The sequence below is a fragment of the Penicillium verhagenii genome (genome assembly GCF_028828195.1).
Source record: "Penicillium verhagenii strain IBT 33310 chromosome Unknown utg000010l_segment0_segment0, whole genome shotgun sequence".
In the NCBI taxonomy this organism is placed as follows: Eukaryota; Fungi; Ascomycota; class Eurotiomycetes; order Eurotiales; family Aspergillaceae; genus Penicillium; species Penicillium verhagenii.
Window position 1 is genome coordinate 994262 of NW_026643174.1, and position 20215 is coordinate 1014476.

Here is a 20215-nt window from a genome sequence, read left to right on the forward strand (position 1 = left end):
AGAAAGCGGGCGTTAATCAGCTGCAAAAAGGCTTCAGAAGGACATGGTGAGGCGTACTGGGTGTAATGTTGATTACCCCATGATTATCTCCAAACTGGTACCCCTCGTTCGCGCCAGTAAAGGATACCGATGTCATGGCTAATGACTAGGTCGCACAAGGATTTTCAAGTTGTTTTGGCTTGAGGGAAAGTTCCAAACGCCAGAAAACACAAGGCTTAACCCCGCTCTCAGGTGACTGGGGCTGAGTCTTGGCACGTACTTTTTTTCATCAAAGGTATCAAGTGTCATCGTGTCAAGTCGCGTACTAAGCTGCGAAGGTATTTTCGATATCATTACAAACGGGATGAATGGTAATCAATACTTAAAAATCTACAACTAAGGTTCGGAATCTAGATACTCAAGGTTCCAAGTTCCGTGGGAGCTTTGAATCTTGATCGCTTGGCAGTTCTCCACCAACAGGGGCTCCACCTAACACGACCCACTGACCCGGAAGATTGAATCAAATGTTTAGTTATCCATTCATAATCAGCTAACCTCCGAATTCTCCGGTGCAGTAGACCATAACAATTCAACCATCTAGGTGAGCCAAACGGGGCTTGTCCGGGCATTAATAGTTCCAGAAAAGGAGCAACAAAAAAAAAATACCAACCTCCTCTCCCATGTGGATGATGTCAATGTTTACTTTTCCAATTTATCTCTCCTCCAAGGTCTCCCAAGGCATCAAATATGGGACTGGGTTAAGCAAAGTTTATTTAACGGGAAGCCCGAGCATCTCGCTAAATTTACGTTCCTTCTATTCTTCGCCGATATCCCCGCAATTCCACCTGCTTGCGTGAAGCCTTTGGGTTGCATAGATTTGTCATTTTAATCAATTTCCCCGCGAATTTGGACCCTTTCCCCACAGATTCTTAATCTGCGGGAGATCGCTTATCCTAGAAAGGGTCATGCACTTCCCCCGCTTCTCTCGAATTGAGAAGCTTCTGCACAGTCGAATAACGGATCCTCCATCTTCTCTCAATCTTGCAGAAAGCCGCTCCAAAAAGCTTTTCCGCCGTTGGAATACGCTACGGGTTATAAAAGGAAGCATGTCGACCTCGCTAATCTTTGAGCAATTGTCAATCTCTTCACCCCAATCAAGGCTTCATTCATCAAAATGTTGACAAGGAATTTCTCTCTCGCGGCTATTCTTTATGCTTTGAGAGTGCTTGGTGCTCCGGCTTCAACCAAGGATGCTGGGCTTCTTGTCCAAACATCTAGCGGATCAATCCAAGGCTTCTTCAACTCCTCGGCCCCCGATGTCCGTCAATTCCTTGGTGTTCCTTTTGCCGAGCCCCCTGTCGGAGACCTTCGCTTTGCTCGTCCACGAGCGGTGAAATCTAAGAAAAATGTCAAGGCAACCAAGCTTCCAAACTCTTGTATGCAGCAGTTTAGCAACAGCTCTACTATATACACCACATACGAAACGGAGTTCTTGATCAATGGTGGCAACTCTGAAGATTGTCTCTATCTTTCTATCTGGGCGCCTCGTACCGACAATATCCAGTCGGAGCAGCGCCCATTGCCGGTCTTGCTCTATATTCCAGGCGGTGGGTTTACCTCTGGTGGCCAAAACTCCTTGTACAAAATTCCGGATCAATGGGTGCAGCGAACACAATCACATATTGTGATTGTGATGAAGTGAGTCACCACGCCTTCTCCTTTCGGTTCACTTTATCTAATAAGACTTCTTCCAGTTATCGGGTCAATATTTTTGGCTTCCCCAATGCGGAAGGGCTGGAAGATCAAAATGTCGGATTCTTGGATCAAAGACTCGCGTAAGTGAACACTGGCTATGCAACTTATATATTACATATACTGATTCATGACATACAGGGTCGAATGGGTTCACGCTAATGTTGCAAACTTCGGCGGTGATCCAGAGAGAATTACTCTTTGGGGCCAGTCGGCCGGAGCAGCCAGTGTCACCATCTACCCATATGCCTATCCCGAAGATCCTCTTCTGGCAGGTTACATTGCGGATTCCGGTGGCCCAGGCATCATCACCAATACTGATACAACGCATACTAATTTCACCTTCATTGCTGGATTGGTAGGATGTGGGGACCTTAGTGCGGACAAGGAGATTAGCTGTGTCCGAAATGTCCCCGCACAAACTCTGGAGAATGCTTTATCCTACTACAGCGGCAATGGCACTAAGCCATCGGTTTCGTTCACTCCAGTCGTGGACAATAGAACCTGCTTTGCAAATTACACACAGCGTATTTTGGAGGGCAAAATTGCGCAAGCGGTTAGTGAAGCTTTTATTCTCGATCGCATCCAAGTTTATCGGCGGAATGAAATTGACAAGTGTCTCTTCTTAGCCCATGATCATCGGCAGCAACACAAACGAAGGAGCGGGGTTTGTATCATTTACCCCCGACGGACCTGGAGCCAGCGCGCTTGCCTCCACGACAAAGATCATATCTTGTCCAGTCGCCGAGGAGGTGAAGAATCGCAATCTCGTCAATTTACCAACTTATCGCTATCAATATGCCGGAAACTTTTCTAACATCTCACCCCTGCCTTGGTTCGGAGCCTACCACAGCTCGGAGTTACCGCTGGTTTTCGGTACACATAACGAATACCGTGGTCGCTCGACTGAGTTCGAGTGGGAGGTCAGCTATGCCATGGAGGCACTGTGGCTCTCCTTTGCTGAAGATCCTACGCGGGGACCTGCGCGTGTTGCGATCAGTGATGCTCCTGCAAATCCCAATAAGGAGAGCTACTTCGCCTGGCCGGAATTCGAGCAGGGAGGCTCGGATATGCTGCTCATTGCCAAAGATGATCAGCTGATGCAACTTATTTCTTCGGATAGCATTGACGATGCTTGTTGATTAAATAGATCGACCACTTGAGCGCATGTTGCCGTAAGCTTTGTCAATGATATCCATCGAAAGTCTCGTATCATAGTTCTTTGATGTTTTGGAAATTATTCTCGAGGTCCAGTTCGTATACAAAATTCAATATTCAATTTTTGCTCTGCAAAGAACTTTCCATGCACTAAAGCTATTACCAAAGGCAGATAATCTACCTGGCAAACTCAAAAGCCCAAGCCGTACTAGCATCCGTCTGATAAATCGGGAAACTCAACGTGTTCCCAGTATACGTATGCGACACAATACCGCGGTTACTCGGCGCATCCACCTCCTCCCACACATCGGTACCCGCAAATCCCCACGTCTGAATATCGACCGTGCCCGCAGTCGGGAGTCCAACAGCACTCATATTGTCAACAGTGATCTGCCAAGTGCCCTCCGTAATCCTGACACCACAGAGAATGCGAACGGTATCCAAATCCACAGTCGCGTACACATCCATCAACCGGTCGGCTGAGCCGGTGGTGTTCACCCGCTCGCCCGTCATGTTCAGGTTATAGTACTTGTAAACCTGGTACTCTGGTGCAGAGACATAGCCGGTTTCCGTGCAGGTGGTCGGGTCGGTTGTTTTGGTAAGGAGGTTCGCGAAGAGATCGTGCAGCGTGCAGCCGCTTTGCCAGTTTCCGCGAAGCCCGAAGGCGTCGTAGCGCTCCAGTCTCGAGATCCACCATGCGGCGCCGGCGGGGATTTGTTCGCCGAAGTTGCCGTACTCGTTGATGTTTACTTGGCGCGAGGGGAGATCGTATGTTTTTAACATGGCGGATAAGGAGATGTTGGCGGTTTGGAGATCGTCGGTTGAATCTGTGGAGCTTCCTTCCAGGTGGTAGGCGTATTGGTCTGGGATGGTCTTGTTGCCGGCTACCTGTGCCAGCCAGTTTGTCCACCAGGTGTTGGTGTTAACGGGGGAGCCGGCCAGTGTAGGGCCTGAGATGAGGACGTCGTTGAAATCCGCGTCCTCTCTGTTAGGAATCAAGGTGCATATTAGCGTCGAGTTCTCTCGAGGGAATTGTAGAAGGAGATACATGTACGGATACATACCGGAGAATCTTATGCGTCCGAACATACAAGTCAAGCCACTGCTGCTGAGTCCGAGCCCAGAACGTCGTCCCATCAGGTTCATTCCAAATATCCCACACCAACCCCTCAAGCGCATCATTAGCCTTAAGATCAGCCATGAGCGTACTCAGGAACAAATCATAATTCGTCCAATCTCCATCATCACCCGGCCACACCGTCGACGAATTAGCATGATCCGTGCCCCAAATATCATGCGGCAGCAGAATAAAGTCCGCGCCGTACTTGCGACAGGTATCGTAATTTGAAAGAGTCGACTTGAGCCGCCCTTTGTACTCGCTCAGACCCCAGATCCAGCCGCGGTCCGGCGCATCGAGCTGTGCGCCGCCGGCTCGGCCGTAATTGAATCCCATGTCCGTGTACCAGTGGTCGGGGATGAAGTCGGCCGTGTCTGGGATTCCATAGATGAAGCCGGCGGCCCAGTGAGTTGGGGAGCCCTTGGATAGGGCTAGATTGACTGTTGCTGTGACATCGTCTGCCTTGGCCAGTGGGGCGGCGAGGAGGAGTGCTAGAGTCCCGTAGCGAAACATCTTGATGGTCCAAGCTGTTCGGGAGCAGTCCGCTTTGTTGTGAGGTTGTGATATGCACGATACGGGCGATTGGAATGCGACATGGTGGCCCTTTTATCTGTTGGCCGGAGCCCCGTTTCTTCATCGTTATTCTTTTTTTTTTTCGGCGGGGTATGAAGCATTGTCCGGTTGCTCTCCACATGGGTGTAATGGATTGTGGAGCTCCGCGACGGGATCGTATGTTTATTTCGCTGACGAAATCCTGCGCAGGGGTATTCTGCAGCCCCGCATTGTTGCGAAGTTTCCCCGGATTTGGTCGCTGGGAAGGATTTTGAGTGTTTCACTGAGTGTTTGGGTTTTTCCGGTGGAGAGCGATGATCCTTGTGCATATGCATAACCTCTAAGCTCCTTGTAGCATTATTCCGGTGGATGAATCACGTATTCACCATGGCTTTATGCATTCGAAATTTTCTTCAATTCATTCGAGTTCAAGTGAGGGAAAAAAAATCCAATGTTGGAACCTGCACGAGCACTAGTCACCAAATATTATGAAACAGAACCCAATCAAAGAACAGACTTCCATTAAGAAACGTTAGCGAATAAACAAAGACAACCAACCCTATCATATCGCATCCCGAGGCCACTTTCTATAATCGCCCCTCTTTTTCTGCACTGTGTACAATAGTCTCATGAACCACTTTGATTCCACCCCCATGACTCTCATGGCTAGTTGTATCCCAATCCCCGTCCCCAGCCGTACAAGTCGCTGGCTGCTGACGCCGATTAGGCAAGATCATCTGTTCATCACTAACAGTATTCCACTGCGATTCACCCGGAAGGGATAGCGGGTGTCGAAACTTCTTTCGCTTAACGTAGCCATCCCCACCACCACCGGTATCTGCTTCTCCTTCTGATAGCTGGTAGCTTTGTGATCCCCCTCCGGTCTTTGTTGTGAGGTATAGTCCTGCGCGACGTGCGAAACGGCGGATGAGTGGGTAGATCATGGGTATATTGCCGATTACGACGGCGACAAAGGTTTCGCGGCAGGCCCAGCTGCCTGCTTGTTCGGCACCGTTGGCACCGGCCTTAAAGAGAACACGGTTGTTAGTGAGAGCGGAGCCGAGTGAGTTCGGGGTGGATCTTTACTGTTAGAATTAGGACGCAACGGAGAATGCCGCACATCATGACGAATAGACCTCCGCTGAAAAGGATGAGGAGTTCGAATTTTTCACGCCATCGGAGGCGGGCTTTGAATAGCATCTGTAGTATGAGGTTAGAGACAAAGTTTGCAAAGATGCCTTTTGGACAGCGATTAAGCTTACCGGAGCAGGAATGCTAATGAGGTAAATATCTGTTGCAACATTGAGTACGACAGTCACGTAGATGTCGATTTTGGATACGGCAGGTTGGCAGTGATCTGAACAATTCACACTCAAGTCAGGACAGTGCTCCAGTCAATCAAAGTAGAGGGAGTTTCCTTACTGCCTGGGTTTGGGTAAATCTGCCAGTTTTTGTCCAAGGGGTGGCACCCGAATAGAATTGAGCAAATGGTCACGATATAAGTTGCTGCAATCAAGACATAAGCAATGTGAATCCGTATACGCATATTGATCAGACCCGCTCTATAGATATTATCAGTAGGACATTCACAAAGATTAAGCTTTGCAACAATGACATCCAAAATTCTGCAGGGCTCTACTCACGTCAATCGAGAGTAAAACACGGCCATGCATGTCTTTAGCAGCCATAGTAGCAGAGTGTATAGTGACCAACCAGCCACTTGGACCTTAGACCCTCCCACTCGCAAGTGGTATTCGTGCGAGTCTGGAGATAGAGTCTTTCTTTCTTCATCTGTCATGGAATTATTGGCCAGGCCCTCAAACCATGCACCAACCATATATGCAGCTGCAGTTTCCAGCCCGTACACGACCTGAGAAATCCCGAGATTGGCAATTAGCAAAAGTCCAGAATGCCCGGCTCTGCCTACCAGGTACGTATATGTCGAATACTCACACATGCCACCAACATAATATAATCATCCGCCTGGAAATTCTTGGGCCCAACCATAACCCATCGTGCCGTTGTTCTAAGGGCGATCAGCACAATGGCAACGGCTAAGAGAGTAAAAGCCTCTGTGATAAATTCGCTCATGATGAAAGGCCAAATTTCTACTTTCTTTCAAGGAGCGCGAAGAAATGACCTTGTTTTCTTTTCGGGGGGGTTACACCCAGATAAAGAACCAACTCAATCCCGTCCAGGGGTGGAGGGGGAGGGTGAGTTCATGAGCAAAAAAAAAGCAAAAGAAAAAAGAATAAAAAAGAAAAAGAAAATAATGAGCGACTGCAATGTATGGAATGATCTCCCTCCCCTCGGCGCTATCCTTGTCAATAGAACCAGACCAGACAAAGAAGCAAGTCGGCCACCTGGTCGGTTTATGAATGGGAAAGAAAAAGTAAAAATCGGGGACGCAAGCCCTCCAGATAAGCCCGAGACGCCATTGGCGAAAACAGGTTCCCACTCGAAATCCAAGTCTGATATCAGGATTGGATTTACTAGTAGGCAAGATGGCGAACGCGGGAGACCGGATTCTGACATTCTGACCGGTTCATGCTGTCTCGAACGGGGGACTCGGGAGCTAACGGCTTTGACGTGTGCCACTGGCGTGCTTCCACTGGTTCTTTTTTAGTGCCTCGGGCGGCACATAGGTAAAATAAAAATACATAGATGCCGTCGAGGACAAAAATACTGGAAGCTTAGGCCCCAGAGCCCCGTTGACGGAGACGTGTATGGATCCCGGTTGGTGGGATTGGAGCAAGTCCACAGTTCTTCTGGTTGGGTGGATATCAGAGGTGCCCACATTGAGGGGGCGATCGTCATTGTGGAAAGTGAAGCATACGTTTTTTGACAGCTCTAGCGTCTGGCTCTCGGGATTGGTCTTTTTTTTTCCCTCCTTGGTTTTTTTTTTTTTCTTTCTCTGTGTAGCCTCGATCAAGGTCATCTCTCGACTCTCGGATCCCCCCCCTCTGTGCTTTTTGCATGATTGGTTACACCAAAGGGAAAGCACAGAGAGCTGTGATGACGAGGTCATCTTCTTTGTCCTCTTTTACAGTTGTGTAAAATGCAGTGTGGCCTGAATCTGCGATTAGCCGATCCAGGCATTGACTGTCATAGGCTGTAGTGGTCAGGGACCGTTGCCCTTTTCAGGAGTCTGCATGATGATCTGTGTGGTCGGAGATTCCCCCTCGATGTTAAATCAGATCGGTAATGGTAGAATCCCGTTGGTTTCTTTCCTTTTTGTTTTTTCTTTGTTTTGCTTTTCTTTTTTTAAATCATTTTATGTTTTTCCCGCTTTATCTGTTGGCTTGCATTTTGTGTTTGTTTTTTCTAGACTATTGCATTGCAGTATCTATAGATCGGGTTTTTGATCACAAAGATTACAATTAAATTAAGGCTTGGATTGAGGGGATTGTTGATTCACTTTCCATGTTTCAAATGAACTTTGTTCCAAGTGGAGTCAGGGGGAATACCCGTTACAAGATTCCAGATTCGAGCTTGTTGGAATGGAAACAGACCTGGAACTTGTGTGATTCTAGAGTTTGGGCTTTTTGTTTATTCTTATTTATTTTTTATGTATATGTTCCTTTGGCTTCTGGCTTCGATTGAGGCTGCAGCTGATGATCGGTGATTGGAGAAAAAGTCACCATAGCCATTAGTACTCCCTGTTCCAACCTGCATAACCCGATCATGAGTCAAAGGTACATTTTTAAACTAAGAGCAAACGCAATTATTACTTCATTAGGGAACACACCACGTTCTAGAACGGTTTACAAAGTACCAAAAAACGCTTTGACTCGGCTTTTAAGCGAGCGGCTTCGGAATGTCAAACGGATACTAAGCTAAACAAAGAAGTGGATCGACTCCATACATTGCGTCTCTTTGAGGCCTTGACAAGGGTGTTTACCAATAGTTTTCCCAACACAAACACACTTTGCGAGCTATCGGTTTAGCCTGGACCGGAAATGATCAGTTGCATGTCGTACCAATCCGATCTCATATTTTCTTTTAAAAGTGGAGAAGCAAGATAGAGAGAAACCTTGGGGGAAAAAAACCACATGTATGAGGTCGATTAGAGCATTCAATTTCCCCCGGTAATTGCCATTGCAACCATTGACCATCCCCACTTTCCGCAACCCTTGAATCGCTCTTCCATTATCCATATCTGGCCTTGACTCTTATTTGTTCCTTTGTGTTGGCTTTGTCCCCATCGTCCCCCTGACCATATTCCTCTCAGTAAAAAGGGAAAAAAAGATATGGAGAGTGTGGACCTGGTAGTGGTGGGCGCCGGTGAGTTTCTCGTGCCATGACATGGTATGCGCTTCCGTCAAAATTCCATCTAACCACCCCCCATCTAGGCTGGAACGGGCTCGCTGCTGTCAAGACCTACATCGAGGTCAATCCGAACAGCAATGTCTTGTTACTAGAGGCGGCCAGTTCCGTCGGCGGTGTATGGGCCACGCACCGTCTTTACAAAGGCCTCAAATCAAATAACATGCTCGGCACCTACGAGTATAGCGATTTCCCAATGGACGAGGCTACCTTTGGCGTGAAGCCCGGTCAGCATATCCCCGGTGAAGTGATCCAACGTTACTTGGTCGCCTACGCAGAGCATTTCAAGTTCCTCGATCGCGTCCGCTTGAATCATTCCGTAGACAGCGCCGAACGTAGCCTCGATGGGTCTTGGAAACTCCTCGTGTCGCGTCCGGAGGGTTCCTTGACTATTGAGACTAAAAAGTTGATCGTCGCGACGGGAATTACTTCCCAGGCGTACCTGCCTACCTTCAAGGGGCAGGAAGACTTTGACGCCCCCTTGTTTCACTGCCGGGATATGCTACAGTATGAGGGCGAGGTCTTCAAGTCTGAAGAGCCGGTGACTGTCTTTGGTGGTACAAAGTCTGCTTGGGATGCGGTTTATGCGTGCGCGACGGCAGGCATGAAGGTTGACTGGGTCATCCGGGAGTCCGGACACGGCCCTTGCTGGATGGCGCCGGCTTACGTGACCCCACTGAAGAAATGGCTGGAAAAGCTAGTCACCACGCGGTTCTTGACTTGGTTCAGTCCCTGCATCTGGGGTGAGGCCGATGGATACTCTGGCGTGCGGGGCTTCCTACACGGCACCTGGCTGGGAAGGAAGATAGTCGATGCTTTCTGGGCCGTGTTGGCCGATGATGTAGTGCAACTAAACGGATACGACAAGCACCCGGAGATGAAGAAGCTCAAGCCCTGGATCAGCCCGTTCTGGATCGCCTCCTCGCTAAGTATCCTGAACTACCCAACCGACTTCTTCGATCTAGTCAAGGACGGTTCAATCAAGATCCACGTCGCCGATCTGGACCATCTCTCAACCCACACCGTCCACCTCTCTACAGGCGCCGCTCTACCCACCACAGCCCTCATCTGCGCAACAGGCTGGCGCTGCACGCCTAACCTGAAATTCCTGCCCGAGGGCATCGACCGCGATCTCGGATTCCCCTGGAGCACAGACCCGCTAGACGGCAAGATGGTCGAAGCTGCCGACGCAGAAATCCTCCGCCGCTTCCCTCGCTTGAACGATCAGCCCGTCTTGAATCCTAAATTCCAGCCCCTCGACGACGCTTCCGAGGCCGCGGCGCCGCATCCCTTCCGTCTGGCCCGTTTCATGGTCCCCCTTTCCACGCTCAAGGAGCGTTCTCTGGCCTTCATGGGTGTTCCCATGACCATCAACACGACCTTGGTGGCCCAAACGCAGGCGCTGTGGATCTCGGCCTATTTCGATGGCCAACTTACGCCTGTCTCGACCGAACGCTGTCCCCCTGCTGTCCGGGCTTGTTCTGACTCGAAGTCGGAAGATGACTCCGAGCTTGATCTCGCTTGGGAGACTACTTTGCACTCTGAGTTTGGCAAGTATCGGTACCCGGGTGGATTTGGGAAGCGGAATCCTGATTTTGTCTTCGATGCTATCCCGTACATTGATCTGATGCTGCGGGATCTGGGCTTGTCTCCTGAGCGCAAGAAGAGTATGCTGGCACGATGCTTCCAGCCGTATGGGGCGGAGGATTACAGGGGTTTGGTGGAAGAGTGGAAGGCTAAGGTCTGAAATATGTGAACATTTTGTTTGAGATTGTCTTTTTCTTCTCGAATTGAGTATCTCAAGGCCTATTCATTTCCCTCGTATTGAGATTAAATCGGCTTCCTTTTCTCTTCGCCATGTTCGCGAGATACCCCTTTTTTCAGTTCCTCGTGTTGACATAGCGTCACGAATCTACATGTAATTTTGGCCCATATCTGCCATGCTAGCATTCAAAGGGATATTTTATGTATCCAGAGGAAATGAAATTTTTTAGAACGACAGTGCTAAAAGATAACAACTCTCACTTCGGAGCAGCATCATTTATAGATCACTCATACCCTAGGGGTTCCCCACATGCATATCTTGTGATGGAGTAGCTCCCTTCTAATCATTATTATTAGCATCTGCACCTCATCTAGTAACATTTCAAGGTAACGAGCAGCATCAATCAGATTTGAGTTCGTGTTGATCTTGTATGGTTCTGCGCCGAGGGGAATTCTCACGGTGCTCGTCATGCATGAAGTGATCTCATCCAAATCATTCTTTTCTGTGCGATGATCTCTGATACAAGTAAGGCCCCAGTGCAGTGAGTGTCGACTATCGGCATCAGCTTTAGAAAACCATGTACAAGCTCCGTATTGCCACGATAGTCTATGAGCGCTTGTATCCCGAACGCCACCTCGCTGGGTGGAGGCAAGAGGAAGGAAAGTGAAATGGAGACAAAATGAAAAATTGAAAACAGGCGGGCTAGCAGCCATGGAGGGTGTTTAGGTCACAACTATTTGATAGGTCACAACTATTTAAAAAAAAATTCTATTATAAAGGGTGAAGGTAAAGAGTACATCTCAATTGCCATATTCCGAATGTGCTGTAGTAGCCAAAGTCTCCAGATGTCCCGCCAAGGTTCTTCACTCCCCAGGTGGCCATCATGTATTCCTGGCTAAGCGCAGCTGCATAGCACCCAAATTAATCCATCTTCCGAATGTAAAAATAAATCACTCAACCAAAGTAAATTGCTCAAAAACAGCAACACCACTTCCAACACTCTGCACACCCGCCGAACTAACAACACTGCCAACCAAGTCCCCAGACCAGCGCGTATAAGTCTCCCCATCCCCAGAAACAAGCGCCGCAATCGAAACATTAACCTTCAACCAAGCCCCATCAGCCAGCTCCGCCTCAACAGTAAACCCATCAGGAACATCCCCCATACGGGGCGGGTACTGGGCTCCAGTCGGGTTCGTAGTAGAATTGCCGCTAACGGGCCGAACAGTCAAGCTCGCCGCATCACACGAAGAAACAACGACCTCATTATCCAGCGCGACATAGCTGCTCGTGTACGTAGTGTTATCCGTAGCGATAGCGCTGAACCAAACGATAGAGTAATCGCCAACAAGGCCATGGCCCCAGTACCAGCTCTGCACACTTTCCGCGAAGGTAAGGTTCGACCAGTTCTGCAAGAAAAAAACGTTAGATGGGGTTCGATGCATGGTTTTTGGGTTTGGGTTTGGGTTTGAGATTGAGTGTGGCTGGCGGGTAAGCGTCGCACGGACGTGCGAGGACCATGGCTGTGTGCATAATCGTGCATAAACTGGGATGTCCACGTTGTACAATTCGACACGGACCGCCTGAGCTCGTGCGTGTGCATTGTGGGGGGATGCTGTCTCCGAGTCCATACAGATTGCAGGGATGGATGGATGACATCTCACTGCAGGTATCAACTGACCTTGTCGTGGTATCCTCGTCCTTGGAACTTCAATGTTGAGCCCTGGATGGTCAGGTCGACGTTGCCGACTGAGTCGGGGACAAGACTTGCCCAGCCGATGTTGGGCACGATTTCGAGCGTCGATGTCGTGCCCTGGATGCCGCATGGTAGATGGGGGGATTGTTGCTGGTTTTTGGGGAATTGGGGTTAGTCGTGGTCTTGTGTGTGCATGTATGTATTGTAGGCATATATCCATCGCCCCATTGGATGGGGTCGAATACGTAAATGTATACCGCCGATCAATGCACCGGAAATGCATACATATCGCAATGAAAGATATATATATGATAGATGATGAAAACTCACAGATTCCAACGAAAAAGTTCCATAAACCCCCATCTCCTTCGACTCAACAACAACCTCATAAAAGGAAAGGTCCTCCGACGCAACCCACCCAAATCCAGACCCATCCCACACCCCACTCTCCCCAGCTCCGCCGCTGGAAACAGTCGCAAGCGTCGCAGGCACATAATCAGTAAACACGGTGCCGTTCTCAAAGCCAGCCCACAGGTACGCGATAAGCACCGTGTCCTCGGTAGAACTGAGCCACGGGAACGCGCTCGAAGCAGCAGTGAAGAGCGTGATGGTCAATGACTCCGCCGCGGACGAGGAAGAGACAGCATCAAAGTACCACCAGTCGAAGGAGTCGGCGGTGACTTTTGAGATCTGGGGGCTGTCGAGCGTGAGGCGGGTTGCTGTTGAGAGAGTTGCTTCGTTCGGGGTTGCGATTGTCAAGCGCGAGGCTACGGTGCCGTTTTGGAGGGCGCTGGGGATTGACCAGGTTTGCGTGTTGGAGTATGGGACTCGCGAGGCGAGGGTTTGGGATAGGAGGAGGGAGAGGGCGGTTAGGCCTGCGGGGATTCGGGATTGGAACATTGCGTGCGTTCGGTCAATGTTGCTTGTTTGGCGCAGTGGGATGAAGGCACGATGTGCACCTACTGAGTGTTTTCAGGGATGTTTCTTGAATCCCTGGTAATAGTATGTTGACAATGGATATGTAGGAAAAAAGACAAGGAACAAGAATCTTATTGAGGTCATGGGTAGGTACAAAAGGACCTTTAAATACCCCTACCCTCCAGGGCTTCTATCTAGGAACCGGTGCATCCGGTCATTTTCTCCTTAATTTCCTAGTTTCCAGCGCGGTGAGCTAACGTCGAAGCTAGTGAGGCTTTTCATCAAAGAACGGCAGAGTTTGCAATGGTAAACGAGAAAATTGGAATTGGGGGCTGAGATTTCTTAATTGGGTCTAGTATAGAGTGTAGGCACAAATCCATCAATCACGGTGCTTGGTTCTGACTCGCATGTACTGGATTTAGCCATACGGGTGAGGCGCCAGGAGAATTCTCCTATGTTAAAATTTGATGAGTTCGAGGTATAGAACTTGGCGGAAATGGTAGACAAAGAAAATCGGGCATGAAAAGCGGTCCGGGGCTGAAGGATGCTTAGTATTGTTGTCTAGTATTGTTGTCATTGTTCTTGATGTGATTAGCCGTTTATTTGAGCAGTGGCGTTCCTTGGCTCGAAGTTGGTAAGGGGCCACGTTTGAATGTTGAGTTCGAGTCTGGGTTTTTTGAAAGAAAGCCAATTCTAATGACTTCCGAAACCAAAAAGTCCGTTCGTTCTACGGCTGAGAAAGGATTGGTAAAATAGATGCTATCCATTATGAGAACATTCATGCACAGTTGTTATGTACCAAAACACCGAGCCGACTCCCGGCAAATCAATCAAACCGGACTCGCTTGTGAAATCAGAGAATAAAAAAAAGGACCAATACACACGTCACACGTCAGGCTCAGAAACAATAATCAAACAGTAGATAAAAGCAGACCGTCCCAATATGCCCATGTCAACACACCCTTCGCCGGCGCGAAAATAAACAGCACATAAACAATAGATATTGGAAAAAAAAGTATAAATAATAAACCCCTCACCGACTCCCAAAGCCGCTGTGGTTGTTGCTCTCTCGTATGTCCCTCGTCACCGCTCCAACCTCCCCCGGAAATACATACACAAGTTTGGGGGAGAGGAGAAAATGGATGACGAGGGACAATAGAGCCAACCACAGGGATGCAGAAATGTAGTGGAATATACGGTTTAACCTCGTCCGTTGAGGGTGGGACTTCCGTCCTCACTTCGTTCGCCCTTGATGGTATCTCCAGATTGATTCTGATTTCCGTCAGAATCACCATCTTTGCCACAGCCCTTGACTAGAATATGCCGCTGAGAGAAGATGTTAGTGACCGAGCACTTTGTGAAAGAAAAAAAAGAATTATTCGTTTTATTTGCAAATTACATACCTTGAGCGCATCTTTGCGCGAGAAGCTCTTGTCGCAGTGGGCGCAAGGGAACGGTTTCACCGCCAAGTGAATTCGCTTGTGGCGCTTCAGATCATGGTTGCGGTTGAAACTCTGCGGGCATTGATCGCATTTAAATGGACGATCCGGGGCAGGTGCAGGAAGACCGTGGGGTGGTGGGTGGCCTCCATAGAGATGCTGGGTATTTGCCACATGGCCGCTATTAAATCCAGATAAAAATCCAGGTTGCATGCCTCCCATCATAGCCATGGGACTATTCGGGCTGTGGACGTTGGACATGACGGGTCCGTTCATGGCGGGGAGAGAGTACGGGGGCCAGGGTTGACGAGGGTATCCCAGGTGCGGTTGGCCCGTCGGACTTTGAGCGGGCATGCGTGCCGAGTGGTTCATTCCAACTCCTGCCCCGCCCATGGAATGGCTTCCATAGATGGGAGAGAAGCCGCCTTGGTGCGGGCTCAGGTGTGGTGGAGCGCCATATAGGGAAGGGTGTTTGGGCGCATATGGATCATTTGAAGGCAAAGGTGCGGGGGATGTGGCGTGAGCCGATGGATACAAAGCCATGGTGGCCGGGTGTGAAACGTGGGGCGGAATACTGGATGGCGGTGCGGGCAAGCCTTGTTGAAATGAAGCTAATGATGGGGCCTCAAATGAATGAGGTTGAGGTAGGCCATCCGTCGTGGGGGGAGATGTAACGTGGGAACGGCCTCCTACGGCCCCGGGAGAATAAGCTGGACGTCCCTGATAGGCTGCATGTACTCCAGAAGCCCAGGCCTGGGTGGCGGAAGCCTGCCCTGCACCATATGGGCTGTTCCCTGGCCAATACGTGGGGGGTAGCTCGGCAGCAGCCGCGGATGCCAAATGGTGAGAATGGATCGTCTCCCCCGACTGATTTGTGGCGGGTGGTGTTAGCAGATTGCCGACGCTCACGTTGGCGGGTGGATGCGATACTGGAGGGTGGTTCGGATGTGTCGAGTACTTGGACGCCGCGACACTTGGAGCTAAGACAAATGGTGGTGGTGGGAGTTCAAAACTCGGCAAGGTTGGGGCAGCTGGGCGTCGGTTCACCAAGGGCTGCGTGACCAGGGCATCCAACGCCGTCCCCATGGGAGCCGGGACTGCGAGAGTCGCCAGATTGACGGTGTGCTGATTATGTCCGTAAAGATCAGAGTCGGGTAAATTCGTGTGTAGATGAATCGGAATAGCGGCAAAAGAATTTTCTGTATTCAAGGACCAGTCTCGACCACCAGGAAGGGCCCCCGAAGGGCTCGAAGGATCCAGGAGGGGCGAAGTGTCGATCGCTGGGTGTTGCGATCGGAGAGTGGAGCAACAGTCGAAGACTCGAGGCGATCTCAGCTGTTGGTAGTTTTGTAATATGATATATTTTTTTGGTGATTTTTGTTGTTTTTTTTTCTTCCTGTCTCTCTCTATCTTTCGGGGGTAATTTGGGTAGATAAGATTGAGGACCCTTTGGGGGATCAGAGACCAAGAAAAAAAAGCCGCGGTGAGAATGGGCGGTTCTCAAGGGCGTCAGCCCGCGAACACTAAAAATATTAAGAGAGGATCGGATGGGAGGAAAGCCAGAAGCCCGCGCGAGGGGGGGAAAGGATGTCACGGTCGAGGTAAGCGCGGGAATTGCATGGTATCGGGGGTGGTAGTTGCACGATAATGCAAAACACGTGTGAAGAAGAAACAAAAAGCTTTTAGGAAGTGGAGGCGAAAAAGAGTCAAGATAAAGAAAACAGCCGTGGCGTTGGGGGAGGCGTAAGGGCAAGCGCGGGGGGGGGGGGAAAGGGAATTATATAAAGGTCAAAAGGAAACCAACAGAGTAAATAAGCAAATAGAACGGTCGACTTGGGTCTGGGCCAAAGCGTGGGGAAGAACGATGCGAAGACTCCAGAAGATGAACCAAAGAATTAAATCCAAATCGCGGTCAATAATAGCGAAAATGTGCCAAAAGTGGATTTGGAGGAATTTAAATTGGGGCTTTTTTTTTATAATTTTTCTAAGAAAAATTGAAAAAAAAAGGGGAGAAAAAAAGAGGAAAAAAACGACAACGTGGTTGACAGGCCCTAAAAATTCAAGTTCCTAGTGTCCTTTCCCAGTCCCCGGTTGGCTGTTCCGAGCTTTTAAGAAATCGAGATCGACTGTATCACTCGATCGGATCGCCACTTGAAGAAATAAAGAGAGTGGAAAGAGTTGAAATGAGGGGACTTCAAAATCGAATCTGAGCTACGGAGGATATTTGGTTTTCTGTACTTGTAAAAGACATATTTTTTCTTATAGGACTTTATGTTTAATTTTCTTACTTAAAACTCACTTATGTACATATAGCATATATAGTGAATGGTATAGGGTAAAAAAAGAAAAGTCCTCCATAAAGGGACGAAAAAAGAAAGGAAAAAAAAAAAAAGGAAGTGGGGATAAGTTAAAGAGAGTAACAGAAAGAGGCTCCTTGCGTCCTAAGCTGATCGCGTGAAAAGGAAGAATAAAAGACTTAGCTCAAGTGCTTAGGGACTGGGGAAAAGAGCGAGATAATCCAAAGCTCCATTTACTCCGTAGTCTAGGATGGATTGGGATTCTCAGCCGGCAATCTATCACCTTTCTTATTTATCTCACCCCCTTTAACATACTTTCATATAGTAAAATCAAAATCAAAATCAAATAAAACATATGCCGGCATTTGGCGAGATTCCTGCCCAATGAGGCGCATGTCAGAAGCAGAACGCACGGACGAAATGACTAGAAAAATACGAGACTATCAGAGTCTGGAGCGTCCGGCGCGTCCCTGGGTAGAGGCAAGCGAGCAGGGACTTTGCTGATTCGTTACCTTCCCGGTCGCGCTAGACCAAAGCACCAAATCCAGTTTAGCTTGGAAAAAGAAAAAAAGAGAAAAAGAAAAAAAAAGAAAGAGCAAAGAAAAGGGAAAGAAAAGGGAAAGAAAAAAAAAAGAGGGGCTAAACATGAGTTATGCTGGTCACCTGCAAAGCAGAACTAATCGGACTCAAGCGAGAGCGAGTAAGAGAGCAGACCCCCTTTTAGCCCCCAGCCAAAATCATTCAATTATACATACTCCGTAATACAATATCTATATGAAAATCGAGAGGTAAAATGGAGATAAGGGAACATTTATTTAGAAGAAAAAAAAATTTACTTGAGAAAATCAAAATCAAAATCAAAATCACATACTGCAGTATTAAAAACATTTGAAGCAAATAAAAAGGAAAAAGAATTAAGATCCTTGGAATCTTTCTCTACGAAAAGAAAAAAAAAAGGCCACGGCAGATATTAATTGCATTCTTCCCCCGGACTTCTTCTCTTTCATCTTCCATACTCCCAACCCCGTGATTGGTCCGTCGGAGAATCCCTAAGAACGGAATATGGAGCTTCCTGTAGTAGCGTGGTCAAGAGAAAATATCTCCCTCCGTTCCACTGGCACCATTGCAAAGAGTTTTTTTTTTTTTTCTTTCCTTTTTCCCTCTTTGCTTCGTGTCCATTCCCCCGGCACTCCTTTCTTAACCCGATGGGTACCACAGACATTTTCCCTTGAATTAATTTTACCCTAAGGTTTGTCTGAGCTTCTTCTTTTTTTTTTTCTTAGCTTTGCTTAGCTTTGGCCTCTATACCTCCAACTCCTCTGCACATTGGCGCGTGCGATCGGGGTGGCGCTCGGAAATGGCACCGTGATAAAACTCCACACGAGTCAAAATCACATTGACTTCGCTTCCATGGGACCAGCGTGGGCGCCTCCTCTCTGAACCAATCTAATCCAATTGACGGACATTCGGTCTCTTGTTCCCGAACCGCACGGACTCTGACAGATGCTCATGAAATTGGGGGGCGAAAATGCACGGCTACAGACACATGCCCTGTCGATCCCTGTTTAACATTGGAAGAGACAAGCCAAAAAATAATAATAATAACCCAATGATGTATATGTATAGATTGAAACAAAAGCACAGCAAAGGGGAGTATAGGGAAAAATTAAAGAAGAAGCCAAAGTCTTGGAGGCGTAAAAGGCGTATACCTACGTTCTCCCGTACCTACGGAGTACAGATACTGGTAACTGCGCAGAAATCCTTAAATGAAAGACAAAAAAAAAACCCTTTCTCTTTCCTCCCCACTTCCCCAAAAATGAAGAAAACAACCGAGATTGATCCATCGCTTGTTCCGGACGTACCCGTTGTCTCTAAAGGGCACTATGTCCTCGCTTCTACTGTCTACTGCTGTCTAATGCATTCTACTGCATGGGATATCGCGATCGCGTCCGCATTGACTCCCTTAGTCCCTTAGCTCCTCCGCCCCCGGTCTAGCTCTCAATCTGACCCTCGAACCAGGGGGAGGCATGTGAAGCGACGCACGATGTGCTTTTGGTTTTGCCCTTTTTTATTTATTTTTCCATTTTTCTAATTATCGCAATCACATTCCTAGGCTTATTCAAGGGTAAATTAGACGCAATTTACCTTTTTGTCTGATTCGGAGGATCGTACATACTTTTACTACGGAGTACCCAGCCCTGACTATTTACTAGTTTGACCCACGCGTACTCCGTACTAGTCACTACATAGTGGACCCAAGCGAAACAAAAAAAAAAGGATAACAATACGGATATGCCGGACCTCGGGAGCACTAAGTAAAACAACGATCATGAGACGGAGTCTCCGTTCGGGATGGAATTAATATTTTAAGACAAAGCTAATCAAAAAAAGACCAAATCAAATAACATAGTATATATGAAATCAAATCAGAAAAAAAGGAACTTGAGAAGATAGTCAACTGCACAGCCCGGCAAAAAAGGACCTGTACTCCTATCTCGGCCTTCTAGACCATTCCCCCCTAAATCAATAAAAAAATAACCTGCGATCTTTTCCCCTCCAAAATAACCGAAAATAAACACAAAGTGTAAAAAAACACCCCTAAGACCCTCATTCTACCCATCAAAACCCCTCTCTGTGGACCACAACGCGCTGCGGTTCACAGCCGATTTGCTCAAGGGCCCCAATCTCATGCAAGGCGGCACCCGTCGAAATGTGACAGCGCGAGTGGATCCACAGGCGGTTTCTGTCCAGGGCTCGAGCCATACGATCGTCGCCTGCGTCGGTTCCTGCCGGTTGTGGCTGCGCGGTTGGCGTTCACCGTGGGCCTCCAGATTCAAGAAAATCAAGGATTGATCCCTGGTGTTGAACGGTGATCGACTTTACGGCATCCAGGGAGGGATAAGCCTAATGGTTGTCTCGGGAGATCTGCGTCCATGAGGGAGAGGGGGTCTGTTCTTGTTCTGCAGGGCTGAGTTTGCATTTGTAAAGTGGGAATGGAGGGGAGAAAACTACTGTTTGGTAAGAATTACTTTTTGTCCCAAAAAAAAATTGTCTTTGCTTTGTTTCTTTTCTTTTTTTTTTTTTTTTTTTTGGTGCTTCCCCACCACCTCCTTTTTGCTTCTTAGCTTGATGCTGAGAGACATCTGCACTCGAATGCTTATTGGACTAGGTGGTTTTCTTTCGTCCACTAGGAGGCTCACCGCGTTAGTTCGTATT

At 48.3% G+C, this 20215-nt stretch overlaps 6 protein-coding genes across 6 annotated transcripts; 3 read left to right on the forward strand and 3 right to left on the reverse strand.

The window, feature by feature from the left end:
• Positions 1-1153: 1153 nt before the first annotated feature.
• N7466_010244 (chlorogenic acid esterase precursor) lies at positions 1154-2873 on the forward strand (the record flags this gene model as incomplete). The annotated part of the gene is made up of 4 exons (XM_057169633.1): positions 1154-1677; positions 1734-1814; positions 1873-2287; positions 2361-2873. The coding sequence occupies 4 exons, from the start codon at positions 1154-1156 to the stop codon at positions 2871-2873; spliced, it is 1533 nt and encodes a 510-aa protein (XP_057017024.1).
• A 274-nt stretch (positions 2874-3147) lies between these two features.
• On the forward strand, positions 3148-4501 carry N7466_010245 (uncharacterized protein; the record flags this gene model as incomplete). The annotated part of the gene is made up of 5 exons (XM_057169634.1): positions 3148-3325; positions 3467-3657; positions 3791-4223; positions 4287-4411; positions 4478-4501. The coding sequence occupies 5 exons, from the start codon at positions 3148-3150 to the stop codon at positions 4499-4501; spliced, it is 951 nt and encodes a 316-aa protein (XP_057017025.1).
• Positions 4502-5145: 644 nt separating this feature from the next.
• N7466_010246 (uncharacterized protein) lies at positions 5146-6649 on the reverse strand (the record flags this gene model as incomplete). Its single annotated transcript, XM_057169635.1, has 6 exons — positions 5146-5638; positions 5679-5758; positions 5821-5915; positions 5981-6120; positions 6202-6428; positions 6512-6649. The coding sequence occupies 6 exons, from the start codon at positions 6647-6649 to the stop codon at positions 5146-5148; spliced, it is 1173 nt and encodes a 390-aa protein (XP_057017026.1).
• A 2159-nt stretch (positions 6650-8808) lies between these two features.
• On the forward strand, positions 8809-10631 carry N7466_010247 (uncharacterized protein; the record flags this gene model as incomplete). The annotated part of the gene is made up of 2 exons (XM_057169636.1): positions 8809-8842; positions 8911-10631. The coding sequence occupies 2 exons, from the start codon at positions 8809-8811 to the stop codon at positions 10629-10631; spliced, it is 1755 nt and encodes a 584-aa protein (XP_057017027.1).
• A 968-nt stretch (positions 10632-11599) lies between these two features.
• On the reverse strand, positions 11600-13245 carry N7466_010248 (uncharacterized protein; the record flags this gene model as incomplete). The annotated part of the gene is made up of 3 exons (XM_057169637.1): positions 11600-12172; positions 12331-12495; positions 12676-13245. 3 exons carry the CDS (start codon positions 13243-13245, stop codon positions 11600-11602), a joined length of 1308 nt encoding a protein of 435 aa, XP_057017028.1.
• A 1218-nt stretch (positions 13246-14463) lies between these two features.
• N7466_010249 (putative C2H2 finger domain protein) lies at positions 14464-15788 on the reverse strand (the record flags this gene model as incomplete). Its single annotated transcript, XM_057169638.1, has 2 exons — positions 14464-14589; positions 14667-15788. The coding sequence occupies 2 exons, from the start codon at positions 15786-15788 to the stop codon at positions 14464-14466; spliced, it is 1248 nt and encodes a 415-aa protein (XP_057017029.1).
• Between the last annotated feature and the right edge of the window lie 4427 nt (positions 15789-20215).